At 49.8% G+C, this 23,998-nt stretch overlaps 1 protein-coding gene across 1 annotated transcript in view; it reads left to right on the forward strand.

Annotated features, from left to right (window-relative positions):
- Positions 1-2,453: 2,453 nt before the first annotated feature.
- The window catches only part of NUAK1 (NUAK family kinase 1), a 78,158-nt gene continuing 56,613 nt past the window's right edge, over positions 2,454-23,998 (forward strand). Inside the window, exon 1 of the mRNA XM_055574893.1 lies at positions 2,454-3,004. Within this exon, the coding sequence (XP_055430868.1) occupies positions 2,762-3,004 (243 nt within the window). The 5' untranslated portion in view covers positions 2,454-2,761. The remainder of the gene's footprint in view (positions 3,005-23,998) is intronic.

Consider the following 23,998-nt stretch of genomic DNA (forward strand, 5'->3'; position numbering starts at 1 on the left):
GATCAGCACACTGTAGGTGCTATTTATTCAATACTGATTAAGTCCTAGGCACTGGGGAGGATCACCATCAGCCAGAATAAGTTAGGTTATGCTGCTGTAACAAACAACCGCTAAATCTCCCTGGTTTAACACATGTTTAATATTTGCTCACACTACTTTTACAATGCAGGTTACTTGGGCCAGTTCTGCCATCGTTACAGAGGCCCAGGCTGGATGATGGAGGCTCTATCTCTATTCTTCATGGTTGTTGTGATTGCCAACATTGCATTTTCAGGATTGTCAAGACATGGGCATGTACCCATTGGTCCTTCAAAGTTTCCACCTAAAAGCAATGCACATCACTGCTCTCATTCCATTGGTCTAAGTAATGTGGCCACATTTAATTTCAAGAGATGGGGTAGTGGATTCCTACCATGTTCATGGGCTTCCCTGGTGGCTCAGATGGTAAAGAATCTGCCCGCAATGTTGGAGACCTCGGTTGGATCCTTGGGTTGGGAAGATCCCCTGGAGGAGGGCATGGCAACCCACTCCAGTATTCTTGCTTGGAGAATCCCATGCCCAGAGGGACACAAAGAGCTGGATACAACTGAGTGACTAAGCACAGCACACCACATCCCTGGGAAGGGAAAGACCCAGGGTTAACAGTTTTAATTACCACTACAGACATGATCCGTTTACCTGTAAAACAGATCCAGTAATCTATACTTCAAGAAGAAACTGAAGCTCTGAGAGGTTAAGTCATTTGACAAATGTCACACAGCCTAGCCACTGGGAAGCCAGGCTCAACCTGCATGTTATTTATACTGACTTTCTAATCTACATATGCAAAGTCTACAGATTTTGTATAAAAGCAGAATAGTTGCAGGAGGCAGGCAGGGAGACCCTGCAAGGGTGGAGGACACATTATGGTGACTAGTGTTACAGGCTATTACTCTGGCAGCGCAGAGGGGGCTTGCAGGGAGGACGTGCTGTTGCGGGATCCAGGGTAAGGTGATAAGGTATAGACAGGCCTGAAGACAGCAGGAATGCAGAGGGATGAACCTGAGAGCTGCGGAGGAAGGGCGAGTCCGGCTCACTGGTGAAAAAATGAACCACCACGCCATCTGCAGAACGCACCAGACATTCCTCACCCCTCACTCTTCCCATCCCAGTCTGGTATACCACACTATTGAAACAACTCCCGAAGCCTTCTTTTTCTCTTGCCTTCTTCCTTATTTTCCCTTGCTGCTTCTTAGAAGGTGGCAGCCTTGGGACAGTCGTAGCCATTCCTGCCTGACCCTCGCTTGTGGGGGTGGGGTGCTGGGTACCATCTCCAGGATCTGGCCATTTCAGTTAAAGGAGAAATACAAACGCCCAAGGGGCCAAGAGGCCTGCCTATCGCCTCTGGCTTAGCCAGTCTCAGGCCCTGCTCCATCCGAGGTCCCTGGTTTGCCCATATCCAAACACAGCTTTGGCGGGCAGGGTAGGCGCCCAGCTGCATCCAGGCACCTCTAGCGACCCAACTCTCCTCCTCTCCCAGGCGGGAGTCCTGGATAGTGTCGGAGGGCTGCAATGCGGCGACCAGTCGCAGATTCGCCTCGGAGCCTCCCTTCCTCCCCGCCTTCGCCTTTCTCCGGCGAGGGCGCGGGGCCGAGGTCAACGCGCCCCTCTTGGGGTTTTCAGGGGCGCGCAGCTGCCCCGACCCCGGCCCGGGAGAGCAGCCCTTCGCCAGCCGGGATAGGGGTCTGCGAGGCGCGGATGGCAGCCTGGGCTGAACGCGAGGGGGTGCGCACCGCGGCGGGGGAGGGGGAGCCGTGACTCACCGCCTGTAACCCAACACCCGCGCGCCTCCCCTCCCCCACCTCTCCCCGTCTCCGGCCTGTCGGCCGCGGCGACACCTAAAAGAAAATGAAGGGGCGCCCGAGCCCGCAGCGCCCCCGGCCGGATCGCCAGCGGGCCCCGGGGGCCCCCGGCTCCGAGCGCTCTCGTCTACCCGGCCCCGGGGCTCGGCGAGCCGCCGCCGTCGTCGCAGCCAGGGCGCGAGCAGGAAGGGAGGCCGAGCGGCCGGAGCCGGAGTCCGAGGAGGCGGCGGCGGCTGAGAGCCCGCGGTAGCGGCGGCGGCGGCGGCGGCGGGCGAGCCGGGGGAGGGGGCGCCCGGGCTGGGAACCCCCCCGTCTCTTTCCCAGCCGAGGGAGGACAAAGCTCCCTGGCCGCCGGCGCGGCCTAGCCGGCGCTGCACAAAGGGCGAGTCGCGACACGCTTCCATCCCCCTCCCAGTTCGGGGTGGCCCCGGGCCCGGGAGGCGGGCTGGAGGTGGGGGGAAGCCCCAGCCGCGCCGCCCCTCGCCCCCCTCCCCGGGGGCCGGCCCTCGCGCCGCCCCCGCCCCCGCCCCCGCGCCCGCCCAGTCTGAACGTCCTCCCGGGGAGGGGTCTGGGGGCGCGGCGCCCCACATAACACTCCCCCTCCTGCGCTCGGAGCCACCCCTCTCCCCTCCCTTCTGCGAACACCACCGCCTCCTCTGCCACCGCCGCCACCTCGCCCGACGCGCCGCAGCTCGCCGCGGCTGGTGGGCGGTGCGCGGATCGTGCGCGCCGGGGGCGCCAGATGTGCAGTCCCCGCCGCCGCCAGTGACCCAGCCGCAGCCCCGGCGGGAGCCGGCCGCCTTCCCGATGCTGCGGGGGCGACCTTGAGCGCGCCCCGCTTTCTCTCGGCTGGGACCCCGACACCGCGAGCGCCGTGCTCGGTCCTGCTCTCTCCGGCCCGGCTTGCCCCACATTCGGACATGGAGGGGGCCGCTGCGCCCGCGGCCGGCCCGGACTTGGGGCCGGGGGCGCCAGGCTCTCCGCCGGAGGCGGGGGCGATCGCAGCCCCCTCGGCGGCGGCCCCGGAACCCAGGAAGCCGCACGGTGTGAAGCGGCATCATCACAAACACAACTTGAAGCACCGCTACGAGCTGCAGGAGACCCTGGGCAAAGGCACCTACGGCAAAGTCAAGCGGGCCACCGAGAGGTTTTCGGGCCGAGTGGTGAGTTGGGGGGAAACCCGGCGGGCTCGGTCTAGACGCTGCTGGGGACGCAGCGCTCACGCGACGGGGTTTGGGGGCGCAGAGGGGGCGTCTCTGGTCCGAGAGGGGGCTTCCCCGGAACCCCCAGATTCCTCACTCTCACCCCCCCCAACCCCCGCTGCTCCAGCCCCCCGTGGCTCAGGCGTGTCTTTCTCCCGAAACACTTGTTACATCCTGTCTGCGCATATTTTGGGGGTTTTGATCCCAGCAGCAAAGTAGTGTTTATGATTTGCAAACACTTTGCACCATCGGGACCGTTGGGGTTCCCCTCGCGGGCACGCATTCATGCCCTGTAATGCCTTGTTGCTGTAACTCCACACAGAGCCACATCCGCAGCTAGGAGCTGGTTCGCCTGGTCCCGTATCCTATAGATGAATGAGACCCCCCCACCCTCCCGTGCATCCTCCCAGTCCCCGTCGCCGCGGTGCTGAGGTCGCTGCAAGGGAGGACGGACTCCTGCCTGTTTTTAAGAGAGAAGGTTAGGGAATAGAAGTGAAGGTTCAACACTCATGCCTGAGGGTTGTGACAGTTTGCTGCTGTCTTTTGGAAGGACTGAAATGCCTAGGGCATGGATAGCCACACTGAGTTGCAGATTCAATGGCCTTTCAGGCCCCGGCTGCAAGACTGCTGTGTTGTGTAAGGGGTCTGACCCAGTCGCCCCACTCTTTGTGACAGCTGTAACCCTGGCAGGGTCCTAAGGCCATTTACTCAGCCCCAAGTAACATCTTGAGTGCTTTGGAGTCTTTGCATTGTCCCAACCTTGGCTTGTTGTCCTTTTCCTTTCTGCAGAACAGGCCCTTGCAGTCCACGCTGCTTGTGGCTAGAGGGTTGGGTTCAAAGTGACTGACTATTGCAGAAAGATTTTGTGTGGTGTGTGGCAGAAAATTAACATGGTTCTTTCATTTTCAGCATATCAGATGGATTTTAATCGATTGAGGGCCAAAGTCAGGAAGTAATTATAAAACTCCTTGTGCACACTTTTGGGGGGTGTTTGGGAGCCCTGGGTTGCTTATAAACTTAACAAATGATCACAGGGGAAAAGCAAAATGGGCTGCTGAATAAAGTAAGTGGTGGGTTGATGTCAGTATTTTTCTTTTGCATCTGTGCAGTGACAGTTCTGTGGACAAAACCTGACACCAATCAGAAAGTTCAGCCAGCCCAATTCTCAAATATTGGTTTATCTGGATAATTCCTTCATTCTAGGCTTCACTCTTTGGGTTGATACAGCTTTATCCCAGATCCTAAAAATTAAAGTCCATTATAGATTAACTGGAAATTTGAGAGATTGTACATAGTATTTTAAAGCTGTCTCCTATCAACAAAATCTATAGCAAGTAGTTGAGAGGGCAGGTGCCATTTTTGTAGATTGAAAATTTTCAAGAGGAGATGCAAGAATGTCCTTTGAGGAGCACACTCGAAGGTCTGTGGAAGAGGAGGCTGAGAAACGTGCGCTTCATTCATGCTTTTTGTCTGAGGTGATATTCCCCAGGCTGGATGTTGAATAAGCAAAACCTAAGCCTAGCTCCTTGCTCATGTTGTCTTAATAGCTGTTGAAGAATCACGCTGGGAAGTTCGAAAGCGGAGTAATGAAAACCAGACGCGGTTGGAGCTGCAGGTTGAGGATGAGAGCTTGTGAGGGGTTGAGTGGTAAAGGGTGTGTCTGGGATCTGTGAGGGGGCACAGACTCCGGAAGGCTGAGTAGCTTGCCGCCAACTGCAAGAGTGAAAGCTTGTCTTATGGCAGACATCTTTCTGAGCTTCACTGGGGCCTCAGGTATTCCCTCTGATAGCTGTCTGATCCACGGACTAGGATAGAACGAAAGGGATTGATTGCATCAGTAGGCGCGAGCCTGCCTTTCTCTTGTGGTGGGTGTCTCTTTCCCTTTATTTGCAGAAACTCTGAACATTCCTTCGGAATTTAATCGAATGGCCACTAGGGGGCGCCCTGAGAACGGAAGAGGCTCATTTCACAGCAGCAAGCTGCTGAGTCCTGGTCTGTTGTCCAGCTCTCCGTTCAGTTTCCCATTGTGCTTCTCATTACAGCTCAATCTCTTGTTTTACTCAAAGATTATGTGAAGATTCTCAGTCTGGTAGCAGATCCACATCCAGAAACTGGCAATCCCCAGACTGCTTTCTACCTGATAGATAAGCTTAGGATGTTAGCAAAATAATCTAAGTAGATGCATTAAGCAGATGAGAAAACTGAGATTGAGTGAAGGGAAGGCTTCCTTGACTTCAAGTCCGTCCCCTCAGCCCTCCTCGTGGAGCACACTGCTCACAGATGGTGTCAGACCTTAAGTGAGAAACAGAAATTGTCAGGTGGAAAAATTCCCTATGCCTGACTGGACAGAAAATAAAACATACGTTAAAAAAAATTGGTCAGCAAGTTGTTCTTGCCTGTACAGTGCTTGGTGACTCAGAATCTGTCAAGAGCAGCCAGAAATTTTCATCTGAAGTGTGACTTTGGAGTTTTCTTGTGGTTCCAAGGATACACTGAATATCCACTTGCTTTTGAGGTGCGATTCCAAATTCAGAGCACGTTGTCTCAATTCTGCCTTTTAGGTCTTTGGGTAGAATTGCAAAGTGATGCTTTATTTTCGTTTGTACCCAAGCCTTTCCGAGCACTTTCCAAGAGGCACCGTGCCTTTCAGCTGCTTTGCCAACGCGAGTGGCCCAAGTAGAGTGCTGGGTGTTAGGCTGCCTGAGATGCTATGAAATCAGCACCCTTGAGACAGAGAATTGTTTAAAAATCTTGTGGCTTTTAATTGTACGTCTGGAAGGGCCTTCTGAGTCAAACAGCACACCACGGAGCATCAGCATTCTGTGAAAGGCAGTTCGGAAGAGAGAGTTTGCAGAATCAGGAACTTGGAGTCAGCTGGTCCAGCCCTCTACGTGGTCCAGGCATTCTCCAGGCATCCTTTTCATCCCAAATGTAGTCTTGCTGCTACTGTCTGGGCATGTCTATGAGAAAGGACTCAAAGTGGCTTCTTCCAGAGTTCATAAGCTGCACAAGTGAGGCACGCTGGCAGAAGGACTAAGAGCCCTGGCTTATACTCAAATCCTGACTGATTCCTGACTAGCTTTGTGACTTTGGCAAGCTATGTTAACCTTCAGAAACCTCCATTTCCTCATCTGTAAAATGGGCTAATATAGTACCACCTCATGAACTAGTTGTAAGAATTGAATAAAATAACCTATATGAAAGTGAAAGTTGCTCGGTTGTGTCTGACTCTTTGTGACCCCATGGACTATACAGTCCATGAAATTCTCCAGGCTGGAATACTGGAGTGGGTAGCTGTTCCCTTCTCCAGTGGAGCTTCCCATCCCAGGGATTGAACCCAGGTCTCCCGCATTGCAGGTGGATTCTTTGCCAGCTGAGCCACCAGGGAAGCCCTTAGAAAGCCTTAAAAGGGGAAATTAGCAAATTCAGTTTCTTTTTTTAGCAGATTTTTTCCCCCTTCATTTCACTTGGACTTTCATTTAGGTTTTAAGACCATCAGAGAGGCATGATGCATTGGACAATTAACTCACTCAGAGAGAGGTAGGAGAAATAAGCAACTTTTCAGGTTAATTAGGGAAGTGCACCCATAGGAAGCCAAGACCATCAGCCAGATTCTGATAGGATCTGAACACATTTCTAAGGCCTTGAATTTGGGCTTTATTTATTGCACAACTTTCGTTTTGATACAGTTTCGGGCAGGGCTGCAGAGCGAGCCCCTGTGTTATAACATGGCATTTTCTTTGAGCCAAGCTCCCTGGACCCTCAGGCTGCACTGAGAATTGCCAAAAAATCCAAGTGCAAAAATAAACAACGTTTTGGGGAGAGGTGTTATGCGATCAGCTCACTGTCAACTAAGTTCATCTCTCTCTCTGCTCCAGGTTATCTCTTGTGAGTAGTTTGAGGTGTGGTGTGAGCAGGAAGCAGGTCTTCGGGAGGGTCTGGCATGGGAATGGCAGGGCTGGTGGGTCAGTTGTGCCCCCAAATTACTATGATGCCTTGGGATGGGTGATGGAGCATCCTCACCCGGCAAAGGAACTGATTTGACTAAAAGTGGGTATTTTAAGCACTGGCCCAAAGTTATTCATAGCTTGATGCTGGAAAACTGCAGCTCAGGGGTGCAAATTAGTAAGCTGGCCTGCCGAACCAGGGATGTATGACTGTCATATGCAGGGTGGCTGGGGTACCATATTGCAGCTAAGGCCCAAACCCAGTTTTAGGGTATAAGGGACCTCGACAGATGTGTAGTCCAAACTTTTCATCCATCCTTGAGGTGAGAAAAATAAGGCACAGAATTGTCAAGTGACTTCTCTGAGGTTGCACAGCTGGTAACTGAGTAGGCTGAGTCTAAAAAACCCGATTCTTCATTTGGTATTTCTCCATCACTCATTTAATACATCTTTACTAGAACAAGACATGATCTTTACTCTTAAAGAGTTTATAATCTAGTAGCACTGATGAAATGTACTTACAAATATTGAACTAATTCTGCTCAGTTCAACAAAGATTTATTACCATCTGCCATATGCTTCTCACCATGTTAACTTCTGGGGCATACACATGGATAAGACCTAAGGAACTTATAGTCTGGTGGAAGAGACAAGAGTGAGCAGTTGCTAGGCTGTGGGTACCTCTTCTGTACAGGAATTGATTACTTCTGGAGATTTTCAAGTTGAAACATAGCTCATTGAAGATCAGTTCATTAACTTGAGTGCCATGCTAGATAGGAACACCCCCTCCCTCAAATGCCAAAACTGTTCTTATTACTACCAGCTAATATTTTTGAGAGTCTGGGGTACGTCAGGCTGTGCTAAGTGCTTTACAGATATTTTCTCATGTCTGATTGTCACCATGACCCTAAGAGGCATGCACTCACCTCAGACCCATTCAACAGATGGGGAAAACAATACTTGGGGAGTTTAAGTAACTTGCCCAGGGTTAAGTAGCAAGGAAGCATCAAACAAGTCTATTTTGAGACCCACTGCTGCTGGAGACATGGAGAACCTTTTATCTTTGTTGTGACCTCTGGATTTGGATGTGGTATTTTGCTCCTGTTCAAGAGAACTAGCCATGGGGAGATGCTTTTCCTGAGAGGTTTCTCATTGTTCAGGAAGGGGATTGAGAGAGGGCCAGGGAATACTGTAGGATTAGGGAGGGCAAGGGCTGTTGAAGATGACCCTTGATTTGTATTTCCAAAGACCGAAATATGGAAGCTTTCAGGCAGAGGGCAGATTCTGGGGTGAGCAGGCCAGATCTCTTGGAATATGGGCTTTATGCAGTAGGAGGCAAGGCAGGTAAGATAGGAATAGGGGGATAATAATAACATTTAATAACAATAAATAATAGCAGCTAATTCTTCTTGAGTGCTTATAACGTGCCAGGTCCATTTAACTAATTTAATTCTCATAACAATCCTGTAATCGTCTCATCTTCCAGATGAAGAGGCTGAGTCACAGAGAGGTTCGCTAGCCTGCTGAGGTCACACGCTGCAGCAGAGTCGGGGCCTGGACTCAGGCAGCGTGAACGTGAAGACTGTGGCCAGCTCCCTTCCCCTAGGTGGGCTGAGCTGGGCTCTGATCACAGCGGGGCTCTGAGCCCAGGGGTCTGCAGTGCTGGCTTGGAGCAGGGAGCCAACCTGGAGGTTTTCGCAAGAGCTGAGCTATGAGAAGATAAAGATCGGAATGGTGTCAGGGGTGAGGGCGGGGAGAGAGGTCTGCATGTTGGGCCACGAGTCTGTTAATGAAGCAGGTCCAGGAGCGCTTCTCCTGGACATACACTGAGTTCTTTGTGCCTTCAGCAGCCTCAGGTTCTGGAATCCCTTGGGGCCCTCTGGAGGTCAGCTGGTTCACTTTGCAGCGACAGAAGTGCTCCCTCACCACTCCAGGACGTCTGATCTCACTTCCTCCCAGGAAGCTGCAGGAGATAAGGATTGAGTCAAGGTGTCTTGTCTGCTGACAAGTCCCATCCAACCATCTTGGATCTGCTGTCCATTCCTAGCAGAGTGCCAGGCACAAAGGAGGTCCCGGGCAAAAGGCTTGTGGGATGGCACAGAAGGGAATACAATAGCGAGTAACTATTTCAGAGGGTATGAGAGCTGTAGTCATCACCCCTGACCTCAAAGAGCTTTCTGATTTGTGGGCTTGAAAAGACAATGGCTGGAAATGAATGGCGGGTAACATAGCAGTGTCTGCAAAGTCAGGCAGACCCTTCCCTGCTCGAATTCCCATTCGGTCTTGTGCTCGTGGAGAGGAGAGAGCCGTCCTGGCTGTGGCTTCCTGTCCTCAGTGGCCCCGGAGTCAGACAGCTTAAGTCTCATTTGTCTTTCCCACATGAAAGTCCTGGAGCATCTGTAAGTTATGATTTGCGAAGTATCTGCTTTAAAGCAGAATGCATTTATCATCCCGCCAGCCCAGACGACACTGTGCAGTGCAGGAATGAGAAGATCCCAGGCCCAGGGCCCAGGAGGGGCCGGGCCAGATGACCCACCCGTGAGTAGAGTCTGGCTGTATTGATAAAATTCTCTGGAAATGGTCCAGAGGCAGCCAGATGTTGACTTCACAGTGAGGCTCTTCAGTAAACTTTTAACTGCATGTTCAACCTGGGGCTGGGCTAAAGATTCCCTATCATGAAGACACAGCCTCCACTAGGGTCGTCCCATCTTTTCCTTTCCCTCTGGCAAGGTGTATTTCCCGAGGGCTTCCTAAAGTGCCCAGGACAGTGGGAAGCTTCAGAACAGAATATGACAAGTCCTGCCATGGAGGTACTGAGGACTTAGTTGGGGCGTGTCATGAACACATCTGGAATAACTGAGCACAGCACAAGGGTATGAATGAGGAGGAAGAAATGGCTGTAGAATCAGACAGACTTGGGTTCCTATTCTCCCCTGCGGCTCAGCACCTGGATGATCCTGGGCAAAATCACATATTTCCTCTGAGCTTCTGTTTTCTCTTCTAGAAAATGTGGCTGCCAACATCCAACAAAGTGGGATTGCCATGAGAAGTAGGACTGGGAGCCTTCCGATACAGAGCTTGTGCATATTAGGCTCTTGGAAATCAGAATTAGTGAGAAGTGCAAGCAACGAGCACCTTGGTGGCCTTCTTATTCCTGGTCGTGGCTGTCCCTGCTTTAAACTTTTGCATGGGTGGCTGAGGACTTAAACTCTGAATTTGCATATCCTTCAAGTCCTGCCTGGCTGCCCAACTCTTGCTTCCATATCCTCTTGTCTTGGGCCTGTATCGGTTTCCTCCAGAGCTTGTGGGTTTGATGATTTGTCTGTACACACACCCTCCCCTTCCTCCCCCATTAGGAGGGAGGCAGGGTCACTGTCTTACCACTGCATCCTGGCCTGTAGCCAGGCAATATAGTAGATGCTCAGTGTGAATGAATGAATGAATGAATAAACAGCTGCATGAAGAGTGCACCAGCAGTCCTGAGAAGGGAGGGGTCTGTGGAGGTGGGAGGCAGCAGGGAAGGCCCCTTGGGCCCCCATTCTCCCCATTTTCCGGGTCACCCCTCTCCTTATCACCCTTTGGACAGCTGTGGAGGGTCGGCCCAGCATGGCCAGGTGCCTCTCCATCATAGCTCTGCGCTGAGGCTGCAGGGAGGAGGAAGGGAGCTGATTCCCACCCTTGGCGGCTGCTTCCCGCAGTTCTTTGCAACTCTCTAGCCTCCCTGGTCACTCCCACACTTCAGAGAGCCACCAGCAACCGCCCCCCTTCACTGCATCCCCCACCCTGTCTGAGAATCCCCGGTGATCAGCTCTGGGAGTAGGCAAGCTTGAGATGCAAAATGCATTTGCAAGATTTTCAAAACATTTTCTCCCTGGGTTGTAAATCAAGTACTTAAAGAATTGTAAACCAGCTGGAGTGCAGAGTTAATGTATGTCTGGAAAAAAACACCATCGTGATTTGCCTTTAAAACTCGAGAAAAGAATTCCACTTGGTTTACTTTCATTAGAGGTATTGAGGGGCAGCCGGAGGTGTTTAATGGGAGGGTGCTAAGAGGCCGCCGTGGTTGGTTCCCTCTTTCCCTGGAAGGGAGGGGAAGGGCGGTGTCCAGATGGCTCAGAGCGCAGCTTGCATCTCTGTGGCCAAAGGGGCAATTCCCCAGCGTAAGAAAAGGGAGCTGCTGCTTTGTCAGTGTTTCCTTACAATCCAATCCCCTCCCGCTGGTGTCACACTTCATGTATCGCTAGTTCTTCTGACTCTAAAGTCACTGAGGCAACTGATGGGTGCAGGTTGGAGGGAATCCTTGCTGGCTGTTGTCATTTCATTGTGATTGGGCTCAGTTCATGTATGATTCACCCCAGCTGCCAAGGACACTCATAACCCCAATCTCCTACAGGAAGGTGGAAGGAAAGTGTACAAAAGGAGTGGTTCTGAGTCTGCCTCTGGAGCCAGGCACTGGGGTTTGAGACCCTGCTCTAGCATCCTGTGTAAATTTGAGACTCAGTTTCTTCATCTGTGAAATGGGGAGTGGTTGTGAGGATCAACGAATTGTCTGTCGAGTTCTTAGAAGAGTGTTTGGCCCATAGAGAAATGTTATCCGTGAAGGAGCCCTCTTCTTGGGAAAGGTGGGACGGGGGCTCAGCCGTCTTTGTACCTCCAGCAGCCTGGGCATGGAGCAGTAGGTGCCCCAGTGTTGAATCCCTTTTCTTCACCTATAAATTGAGAGACCAAGACAAAATGCTCAGCAAGGTCCCTGCCAGCTCATAGGAAGAGAATCCTGGGATTTGCTGAATGGAACTGATGAAACAGACTTCATTTCCTCTTGCCTGGTTTTTGGCAGGAGGTCTCTTTGTTGCGGGAAAGGGAAGTATCTTTGGCTCCCCAAACCCTTTTAAGATTGTTTGGTGCAGGCTTTGTCAAGTGTAGGGAGAGCCTGCATTTCCTTTTAGCTCAAGGCAGACATTGCTTTTTAAGCTTGTTTATGAAGTGGGTTCTGGACAACCCATGTGAGTTAGAAAATACTTTCAAAGAAGCTATCAGTTTTCTCATCTATAAAATGGCATGATAATAGAACCTACTTCCCAGGTTGTCAGGGACTGTGCCAAGAACAGTGCCTGACATGTAGCTGGTTGTCAATAATTATAGGCTGTTATTATTCAGGATTCAGAGGAAGGCAGTCTCATGTTCTGCTGGGTTGCTTGATGGGATCTTCACTCATTCCTTGGGTACTTTTAGTTTAGGGGACTTTGCCTTGGAGGCTGGAGGCCTGTGGCCACCTCTGCTGTCTGTTGTGCATTTGAGTGTCCCCGTGCTTTTAGCAGTGATGGGGGGCATTCGGCATCCAGGGAGTTCCTTCATCCCGGGGACAGGTGGGTGGAGGCAAGGCTTCAAGGAGGAGGCCCTCTCCCCACGGAAAGGCATGTTTTTGGCAGCCTCATTTAAAAGGCAGAATAGATGCTCGTGTTTACTACTCTGCCATCCTTAAAGATGAAGTCACGCCATCAGACTCACTTCTGTGGAGCACTTTATATCCGCCAGGCCTTGGGGTAAGTGTGTTGCCTGCATCATCTCACTGAATTCCTGGTCATTCTTAGACCCTCCCTCCTCCCACAAGACAGATGCTATCACAGCCCCCGTTTTACTGCAGAGGGAACTGAAGCCCCCAGGGATGCACTGTCTGTGACGACCTGGGGATGATGGCCGGAATGAAACTCACGTCTGTCTGAGCTCTCGGCTGTGACCCTAGATGGCTTCCAGGAAGTAGAAACAGGTGTCAGTTTTCCTTCTGCCTCTCCCAGGTCGCACGTTTAAACATATTTGTGCACATTTTGGCTGAGCTCTTGTTCTGTGCCAGGCACTGTGTAGGCACTGGGGAGGCCGGGGCAAGGGGACAGAGTACAGCCTCTGCCCCAGAGGAACTCAACCAGCTCTGGGTTCTAGAACATGCAGCTGCCCTTTGTTATTTCTACATCCCCAGCCTCCCAGCCTTTGTGGTGCATGCTTACCCCTCCTGCCCATCTACTGAAGGAGACCCATTCCCTGTTGTGTGTTTTTTCCCTTTCTCTCATCTCTTAGAATTTCATCTCTTTGTATCAGATATTTTGGTTATACAGCCTTGACTTTCTTGTTATCAATTAGAAGAGATGCCAGCAAACTTTGAGAAGCTCTCAGCGGTCCTTGATGTAACATTCCAGCTTGTCTAGCTCTGGGTAGATTAGAAAGTGAATCTTTCTCCAACTAGCAGAAGCCGTGGGAGGGAAGAGACTGAGACTTGGGTTGACCTGGTGAGCTCAGCCCAGCACATGGATGTGTTTGAATGGAAAGGCCGGACTGTGATGCACCCACTCAGGAGAACCTCACTTTGTGTCTTCCTCACAGTTAATTGATCTCTGTTTCCCAGGCAGAATCAAATGGAATGCTCTGGGAGGGAATCAGTGTGTGAGTGGGCATGCTGGCAGCTGGTGGTATCAATACTGGAGATGGGAGGGATGAAGTGGAAATCTCCACTGATTCGTAGCCACCTTCTTGAATGTGTAGGAAGGTCCAGAGTGGAAGGACGATCCTTTCCCTAATGATCATAATAGCAGGAAACACGCATTGAACGGTGCATGTGTGCCAGGCACTGTTCTAACCACTTTAGGGGCCTTCTCTCCTTTGAACCTGCATTATTAGTACGTTCATTTTGCAGACCGGGAAGGAAAGTCTTAGAGAAGTCACATGACTTTCACAGAGTCATGGAGCTGGGCTCTAGGACTGGGCCATCTGCCTTCAGGTTCAAGGTAGTAATTGCTGGGCTCCATGGCCTCTCACGGGTGTGGATCCTTGGAATCTTCTGCAGGTTCCTGCTTTGGTTCTTCACACACACTTGGGGGCCGAGGGTGGAGCCCCACTGAAGCCAGCCAGACTCACTGTTGTCTCCGGGCTTGTGAAAATAGCAACTGGAGGAACTTGTTTCTGTGAAGCCAGTTGTTCCATGTCTTACTCCTGGTGCCTGGTTCCGTGTCTGGTGCACAGGAAGAAGGCGGTCCATGTTGGTTGAATGGCTGTGGAGTGTTAGGAGTCTGGGGATGTGGTCAGGAAGCTTGGGGGCTGGTTCCTCTATTGCCACCATGTGAGCCGCTTGACCTTGGGAGAATTATGTCCCCTTTTCTGTACTTCTTCAGCTACTTTCTCTGTGAGATGAGCATTCTAGGATTGATTTGGACTTCCACTCCAGCCCTATCCAGATTCTGCAATTGGTGAGTCTTTAGGTCTGGTCTCCAAATTGCTTCAAAGTGGGAGTCACTGAATCCTCCGTTGTTGGTCCCCCTTCCCTGGAAGGCGGGCTCTCCCAGGGCTTGGATTTTCACCAGTTTTGTCTCCTGATGTAGCCCAAGTGCCTCGCACAGTGCCTGGCAAATCAGTATTGTTGACCTGCCTGCATGCATGCCTGAATGAATGATTGCAGGTATCTCTCTTGCTGATGAAATCTCAGGATATCAAAAATTCTGTCACTAAAGCCCAAGAAGAAAGTTAAGGAGCAAAAGTACAATTTTCCAGGAAAAACACCCTCTTTATAAAGCCAAGATGCAGCCGAGATGGGGACAGTTTATTATCCCTGCTAGCTGAGGGATTAGGGAGGCAGGCAGGATTCCTCGATTTTTCATCATCTGGTGATGCTTTTTGCAAACCACAAAGAAAACAAAACAAAAACAAAAACTCTCCCATCCCTCCCCTCCCCACCCCACCGCCTTCTTTAACTTCAAGCTGAAAGAGCCCTTGCTGGTTGAAACAGCTCATGAAGGGGGAAATTATAACAAATATTTTGCATTTCTCTGGTGGCGGCACAGTCTGAATTCCTTTCAGCCCCACAATGAGTTCTAATTTTATGAAATGTTTGGATTAGCCACCAATTTTCCGGTGGAATTTAGGAGGCTTGTATTCGTACTTGTGCTTGAAGCAAAGAAATCTCGTAAAATCCATGCAAGGCCCAGTGGGATGTTGTAGCCAAGGACAAAATGACCGTCAGCGGAATGACGGGATGAGAGAGATCTATTTGGCAGCTGTGGGCAGGCTTGGTGGATGATGGTATGTTCTTGAACCACGGTCTCTGGGGCTTGGCTGGGCTGCATACCACTTCCAACTGATCATGGCCTATAAAAATTCCAGCCCAAGTACAATGCCTTGTACCTGACCTTGTTCTTTCGATTCCCAGAGCCAGAGAATGTTAGAGCATCTGGTAATTGGGTGAGAGGCATTTGATAACACATGGTGCTTGACCCCCCTCACCCCCCTGCATAACACTGAGTGCCTTGTGTTATAATTTCCCGTTTACTAATCTCTTTCCTCCTCCAGACCTGCACTGTCTCTTGTGGACACATGTGCCTTTTAAAATTAACATTCATTACAATGAAATAAAATTAAAACCTTAAGTTCCTTAAGCCACATGGTAAGTGCTAGATAACCCTACGGGGCTAGTGGCAACCATCGGACAGTGTGGGGAAGATAATTTCCATCATCACAGAAAGTTCTAAAGGATGGTGTTGCTCTAGAGGCTGAGCTTAATGACAGCATGTTCCATCCGCTTCCTTGTTTATTAGCTCCATTCATAGCTCTTGTCACCATCTGTAATTACCTCTAAGCAACCTCATTCATCATCTTTTCTGCATTTCCAGGGTGTAGTACAGTTACCTAGTATATAGTAAGCATGGTGAAGATTTTGAGTAAATGAATGAAGTTGTCTGTCTGATTTAGCATCACTTTGCATGTAGCTGCCATATAGCAGACCTTGACTGAATACTTACAGAGTTGTAACCCTTGAATGGATTCACCTGATACCTGTCCAGCATGTAGTATATGTCAGGCATACTCTGTGCAAGGCTCAAAGGCTGTGAGGGTGAGTAAATGGACATGACTCTCTAGTTAAGGAGCTTAGTCAGTCTAAGGGCTCTTAGATTTGCAGGGACATGGGAGTCTCTGGGTGTGCCTGTTAAAATGCACCATCCTTCACACCCACCCCAGAGAGCTTGGTCCAGCGGGGTAGGGGGACTTATGGAGACCTGGGAGTCTTCAGCAATTTAACCAAATACCACAAGGAAATGTGATGGGGTTGGTCCATGGTGTGTCCTTGGGAAACACAACAGTGGGAAGCTCTCTGCATTCATCTGAGGATATATCACCCCACTTTCTTCACTCCACACCTTTTGTGATAACTGGAGCCCCCCTAAGACCGCAGACCTTTATATTGGAGCTGTAGTTTGAGATCTCTTTGTCTGTTATTATCCCATGGAAGAATAATAATAATAATAGCAAACAATTACTTAGCAGGAATTGGGTCAGGCAGTAGTCTAAGCTTGTTGAATCACTGACTTAATTCATGGTCCCCCTAGGAGATGCCCAGCATTATCATCCCCATTTTACAGTGGATAAACTAAGGCCCAGAAAATTAAGTCACGGGCCCATGTGTACACTACTTGTAGGTGGAGTTCCAACCCTGAAGCGCTGTGAAGCTGCTGCTCTCAGCCACTGGGCCTTGAGCTGCGGCTCCCCAAAGTCAAATGTGCCTTTATATCTTTTTCTGCCAGTTACTCAGAATCAAAGTTCAGGTATATTTATGAAATGCCTGTTTAGGGACTTAACACGTGTAGGCCTTAGGAACTCTGTGGGTCTACAAATGCCCATCCCTGGCTTCAGGGAGCATAATTCGTTCAGACATTCCCTTGGGCTTAAGATGACCTTGCCCTGTGTGGTGCTGGAAGGTGAAAGAGGCTTGCAGCTCATAGAGGAGACTGAGGCAGGGGCAGGGACCTCCCAAGAAAGCGTTGCCCCCAGGTTAGGTTGTCCTCTGGACAGGAAGAGCAAAGCAAATCTTACCAACTAGCTGTTCCCTTATTTTGCTGCTTGTGACTCCATTCTTTACATAGTTTTGCTGTAGAATATGCCTATTTTGGGGCTTCCCTGGTGGCTCAGCAGTAAAGAATCCGCCTGCAATGCAGGAGCCCACAGGAGACGTGGGTTTGATCCCTGGGTGGGGAAGATTCCCTAGAGGAGGGCATGGCAACCCACTCTAGTATTTTTTGCCCAGAGAATCCCTTGGACAGAGGAGCCTAGCAGGCTATAGTTCATAGGGTCGCAAAGAGTCAGGCATGACTGGAGCAACTTAGCACACAAGCCCATATCACCCAGTAGGGGTTCTGAGTGTGGGTATTTTGTGTGTATGATGGGGGGGATTCAACATAAGGAACGATGTGCCCTTTCCCCCCACCTAGCAAGGCAGGCAACCCCTTAGAGTTGAGAGATGCCAGAACTCCTGACCCTCTTGGGAGAACCTTGAAAGAAGGAGAATAAAGTGAGCTTGGTAGGATAATCACCCTCCGTAAGTGTTTCCATGCCTCATTCCATTTCACAGCGACTCTGTCATGAAGTGACCATTATCCTTTCTTTGCGCTTAGAGAAGTTGATCCTCAGAAAGGGTAACTCATCTGCTCAAGGAAGCAGGGTAGCACCTGAGTTAAAGACTCAGGCACATATGACCCCACTGTGGGCTCTTCCCCCTACACTGTGGGTTCTCCATCCCGCTGAGCATTAGAATAGCCTAGGGCCCTTTTAGAAGCTCTCGAGGATGGGGCCCATTTTTGAACAGATGCCTCAGTGCATAGCTGAGTCCATGGTGGAGCCTGTTGACGACAGGGGCCCTAAGGTCTGCAACTCCTGAAGGTGTCCCCTCTGTGCCTGGTCACCCTAGGACCTTGCCCGCAGCAAGGCAAGGCCCCTCCCCTGTGTGGCCTCCTTCCTCCAGGGAGGGCTGGCGTGGCCTAAGCCATCCCACTGGACCTGAGCCGGGGACCTTTTGCCCCGTTGCATCAGAGGCTGCCCGTAAATCGGCAGCTGGCTTGTTTTCTTTTTAGGCTTCAATTGTAGCGACCTTTGTGCGTCTGTTTATTTCAGGGAAATAATTCCGTCCTGCAAAATCGATTCCCTGAGTGCTACAGAAGTACATTTGGAGGGACTTCTTTACTGGGGTGACCCGAATTGTCCCCTTTCAAAAGAGGCTACAGCTGTTCCTTGTCTCCCAACCCCCGTCTCCCTTTGCCCTCTGACACCGTCCTCTCAACCTCGTATTTGGAAGGTTTTGCTGCAGGATTTTTACTCACACACATTTCTGCATATGGCCTATTTGTTAATAACAATAATTTAAAAAACAGTTTCGTAGCACGTACTGTATGTTGGACAGTATTGGGCATTTTTTATACATTGTCTCATTGCATTTTGCCTTTTCTTGGCAATAATGAGTGTAAACACTTCTGAAATCTGGGGATCTTTATCCTTGAGTGGGGGAAGTTACAGTTGTAGCCTGGTTTGCTGGTGTTTTTTGGAGGATGAGGAGAGGGGACTTCCCGGGTAGCTCAGTTGGTAAAGAATCCACCTGCAATGTAGGAGACTCCAGTTCAATTCCTAGGTTGGGAAGATCTGTTAGAGAAGGATTAAGCTTCCCACTCAAGTATTCTTGGGCATCCCTGGTGGTTCAGATGGTAAAGAATCCGCCTGCAATGCAGGAGACCTGAGTTTTGTCCCTAAGTTGGGAAGACCCTCTGGAAAAGGGAATGGCTACCCGCTCCAGTATTCTTGCCTGGAGAATCCCTTGGACAGAGGAGCCTGGCAGGCTGCAGTCCATGGGGTCACAAAGAGTTGGACATGACTGAGTGACTTTCATTCTTCACTTTCACACACTGGGAGGATGAGATGTCCCATGGACTATAGAAGCTGCCATATTGGGGCAGTTGGCTTGGCTGGGATGGTGGTCGGTCATTGGCTGATTGAACAGAAGAGGGCGGGAAAAGCAGAAAGCAGCCCAGCAGTCCCTAGGATTCAACCTGCCATGAGTCCCAATCAAGAAAGTGGAGAATTATCATTAGTCTGATGCATTGGTCAAGTGGAAATAGTAAAAAGTTATAAGAGAGCTCCGTATATATTTTTTCAGGTAATTGAAACTCGTCCATGTACAAGCCAGTCTTTTTTAAAAAATTGTAGTGTTTCTTAAGGAAATCTTTCTCAAGATTTCTCAAGATGTACACTTCCTTCCTTCTTAAAACAAAGTACCTCGAAGGTAGTTAAACATTTTCTTGATGTCTTTGGGGGAACTTCTAGACTGTTCTCAGTGCTGTATTGTGGCGTTCCCATGCCTGCTGTTCATAGTTTCTCAATCTGCTTCTTCATCTCAGCTTCCATGACTTTTTGTGACCCTTTTACACGATAACGTTTTTCTTTCACCTCTAGCAAACATAATGCTCGGTAACTGAAAACTCACAAGGTACAGAAAAGTTAAAGATGAAAGGTAAAGCTAGTTATCCTGCCTTGATCCATCAGTGAGGCTGTCTGTAGTGGCTTCCTAGTTTCATGTTCCCACTTCCCTACAGATTTGCCATGACAAGCTTGTTAGAACCGTGGTAGCAGGAAGACACTGGGCGACCATATTCAGGGGCTCAGTGGATAGATTCTAGGCCATTTCTTGAAGTGGCTTTTCTAAGAGTTTATTTCCCTTCCTCATACAATCTTCAGAGATGAATGGGCCACAAATCTAGAAATGAATCTAGAAATGAACCTAGAGTCTAGAATCATGACAGTGAATCTAGAAAAGTACTGTTTTCTCATGTAATGGAATGAGCCATTTTGGGGGGAGTTGGGCCAGCCAGACTCACTCAGTTTAGTATGTGGGTGAGCTGGTTCTCTTGATTCAGGGTCCACTGCATTTTCCATTTTGTTCACATTTTGCCTGTGTTCCAGATTGTGGGTTAAGGGATAAATGACTTTGGAGTATTTGGAAAACTAAAACCAGGAGAAAACCTACCTTCACCTCATTCACCTAGGTTGCTCAAGTGACAGATTTTTTAACTTCTGAAGGAGTAGGAAGCAGGATGCAGGGCTTTCCTGGTGGCTCAGTGATAAAGAATCCGCTTGCCAATGCAGGAGACAGATTCGATTCCTGGCCCGGGAGGATCCCACATGCTGTGGAGCAACTAAGTACGCTCGCCACAGCTATTGAGCCTGTGCTGTAGAGCCGGGGAACCACAATTGCTGAAGCTTGCATGCCCTAGAACCCGTGCTCCGGCGAAAGGGAAGCCATTGCAATGAGAAACCCGCATACTGCAACTGGAGAGTAGCCTGGGCTCGCTGCAGCTAAAGCCTGCACGGCCACGAAGACCCAGCACAGCCAAAAATAAATACATACATAAATAAAATTAATTAAAAAAGAGAAGCAGGATGCAGCCTCCTCTTCAGCATGCCAGACCTACTGTCTTTTTGAACATCAGTCTTAGATTAATACCGAGATGGACGCAGAAACACACTTGAAAGCAACTTGCATCAGTCTCCATACATAGCTTACATTTTATGACCTGCTTAGAGATGCAGGGTGCATAAATCTCGGGGAGGACGGTCTTATTTACTTGTTCGTGTTTTCTGCAGATGGGGAGCTTGCATCAGAGCCCGGCTGGCCTCAGATGTCGGCTCCAGGATATTTTAGCTGAACTGTATGAGTCCATTAAACAAATGTAAGAGTTTTGGGGCAAGGAGGGCTGTGTCTCAAACCAAATGTTTTACATGGAGAACATCTGGGGAATATTGGTATTTGTGTGTACAGTACATCAGAAAGCAGCTTGGCGGGCTTCAGATGGGATGTTTCTGGCTTGTGGTTGCTGGATTTGACAGTTTTGTTGTAAGGGAATGGTTCTTATGAAGTGTTGCCATAAAGGCAAGGCTTGGTCCAGGAAGGGGTGTCCTTGTTTAGCCATGCACTCAAATTGCTCTGATTAGCTCTCCGGCCAGATCGCCCACAGGGAATAGTTCTATATCTGAGCTAGTTTTCCCCCAAGGTTTAAATGACAGAAAAAGGAAGCATCGCAGTGCTAGAACTTGGGGTGTTTCTTCTTTTCCCTGTGGTTCCATTTGATGACACTTGGAAACAGGTATGTCCCAGGTAGTATTGGGTGCACAATTCAGGTACCTCGGTTGAACTTGGGATGTTGCATTGATGACCTGCAGGGACTCAGGGCACTCCTTTCCCCAGTATTAGTTTCCTTCTTCTGCAAAATAAGTAGCCTGCCTTATGGGTTGTAGAAAGTGCAAAATAAAGTGGATGACATTGTATACATGGCAGTTGTTGTTTAGTCGCTAAGTCACGTCTGATTTTTTGTGACCCCATGGATTGTGTAGCCCGCCAGCCTCCTCTGTCCATTGGGTTATCCTGGCAAGAATGCTGGGGGGAGGGGAGCACAATTCAGTTTATAACAACTGGTAAATATTTTATAAGGGCTTCCCAGGTGGCACAGTGGTAAGGAATCCCCTGCCAATGCAGGAGACTCGGGTTTGATCCCTAGATTGGGAAGATCCCCTAGAGTAGGAAATGGCAACCTGCTCCAGTATTCTTGCTTGGAAAATTCCATGGACAGAGGAGCCTGGTGGGCTACAGTCCATGGGGTGGCAAAGAGTTGGACACGACTGAGCACACACACACACATATTTTATAGGGGTGAACATCATTTGGCAGAGAATATAATATAGTTGGACTTCCTGTACCTCTTTTGCAAGATAGATCAAAATGACCTTACTGGACCCCCTGTCAACCAGAAAAAAAAAGGGCAAAACTCCATAATAATTTACTCTGGCTTTATTGGGGCGTGAGAGGAAATTGTAAAAATTAACCTTCCTGGGTCCTGATGATGGTATTTTGACTAGTACTAGTGAAGTGAAGTAGTCAGAGGTCCATCTTATACTGGAGGTGATGGAGAGTAAGGCTCACAACAAGAGGCGTATAAGGGGACAGGGCAGGGTCTCTTTGTTGGGGATGGGACAATTCATACTCTGAGCATAGTGGGACTCATTTCTGTGTTTAGGAGCAAGAGTGAGACTCAGGGGTGGAGATGGGGAGTGAGGCAGGGAAGGACTTCTCATGAGGCCCTGCCTCTGCACACAGACATCAGTTTCTGCCTGTTACCTCACAAAAGAACCCTTTGCCAGGGACTCAGAGTCCTAGAAAGAGCATCTCCTTGGCTAAACCCGGGGTCACGTGTCTACTCATTGGCACAGGGAACGTGAAGCGTCTCGTCTGGTAGTCTCTATAAAACTGTATCCAGTGGGGTAGGGGTGATCCCCAGTGCAAAGTCAGGGTGCTCCTACTAGTAGAAGGATGAACAGGTGCAGGGCAGGACAGAGCCCCCCTGTTCTTTGCCCTCTCCAGGGAATTACAAGCAACCGGAAGATTAGGCCCATAATCTGCTAAACCTTGATCAGTGCCTTATCCAGAGCAGATTTCCCAGAATTGCTTGCTGGAGAATTGACTCGTTGTTGCATCATTTTAGGGGTGCACTTCCCAGACCCTCCTGTCTGATTCTGGCCTTTGTTCAGCTGTGTTGACTGATCCCACAGAGAGCAGCAAGGAACAGCAGCGGTTGTGTTTTTGAAGATGAAATGATTTAAATTAAAAAAAGAAAAGACTTAGGGTGGGGACAAAGCAGTGCAGTGTGGCTTTGGTGGGACCTGCATCTCCAGAGACTCTGATTCAGCTCTTTCTTTTTTTTTTTTTTCTCTAAACATGCACTAAATGCCAGGCCCTGTGCTCCTTGCTTTGTCAGTGTTGGTACCGAATTTCGGAATGTGGTCTTTGGGTTTAGTGAGACCCAGCTCTCCTATTCATTAGTCGTGTGCCCTAGGGCAAGTTATTCACCTCCCTCAGACTCAGTTTAAATTCATCAAGCAAGCAGAAATAATGTTTTAGCAAGACTTTAATGAGTGAGCGAGTGGTGGAGAGGTTTAACAGCATGGTGCCCAGTGCCTGGCACACAATAAGGGCTTGATAACTGGGGATTATTATGATTACCATTAGCTGTTGTCGTGCATTCTCTTCCAGCCCTTCTGGAGTGGGCACTATTACCACTCCATTTTAAAGACGAGGAATTTCAGGTTCAGTAATTTGTGGATAAGTAGGGATTTGACAGTTGAGAGTTCAGCAAGAGAGGAGTCAGTGACAGGAAGCTGGGGGCTAGGTTGGGTGGAATAAGATGCCCTGTTATTGTTTTAGGGTTTTATAAAGGTCTTTTTGATATGTGGGAGGGTCATTTCAGACACAGCTTTTTGGCATTTACAAACACCAGTCACTTGCTAGGCACTGGAGACATTGCAGTGAATAAAAGATAAATGGTCTCTGTGTGAGTGAAAGCTACAAGTAATGGTGAGTGAGGTTATGAAAGGGGATCTGTGTATGTGTCATGGGGGCTCATTGCAGGGGGTGGATGTGGAGGAGGTGGTCAGCTGGAGAAGTTAGTTGCAGACAGTAGGGCATGGTGGGATCTGGGCAGGGGAAATGACAAGCATAAATGTCTAGGGGCATGGACACACCCAGGCTGCTCCCTGAGTCCTTGTGGAGACCAACAGACCCTGCCCCAGTGTCCCCAGGGGTGGGAGTTGAGTGATGGGTGCTGGGTGAGGGTCCCGGAGGCAGCCGGCCTGATGTGGTGGCGGACGCAAGGGGGCTGAGCTTGCTCCTTGAGAGTCGGGCTGTCGGTGCTGGGTGGGGTCTGTGTGTTTGTAGCCGGAGGTCCCGCTGTGACAGCATCCCTGGAAGGATGGTAGGGCGGTAATTAGGGAGCTGACAAGCATACAGATGGATTGTGGGGGTGTGTGTGGGGGGCTGTGGAGTAGGGACCAGCCTGTGAACTCTCTGGCTAATGGACACTGAGAGCCACTGAGAGCTTCCTCAGAAAGAAGCTGCTGCTTCTGAGGAGATGATGAATGAGGCCTCTGGGGGGACCGACTGCAGCCCATCCTCTTGTTCCTTCCTGTCTACTCTGTGCACCCTAATTGCTATGCATCCCTTTTCAGACTAAGGGGGATTGAGTCAGGATAAAAATAACTTCTGAAGACTCCCTTCTGTCACTTGTCTGTGAAATCACCCATGGAAAAAAAGGAAAACTTAAAGCCTTGCCCTTTCATTTGTGTGTGTGTGTTATGTGTATCCTACCATCTTAAGACATGAAGA

Source organism: Bubalus kerabau, chromosome 1 (genome assembly GCF_029407905.1).
Source record: "Bubalus kerabau isolate K-KA32 ecotype Philippines breed swamp buffalo chromosome 1, PCC_UOA_SB_1v2, whole genome shotgun sequence".
NCBI lineage: Eukaryota > Metazoa > Chordata > Mammalia > Artiodactyla > Bovidae > Bubalus > Bubalus kerabau.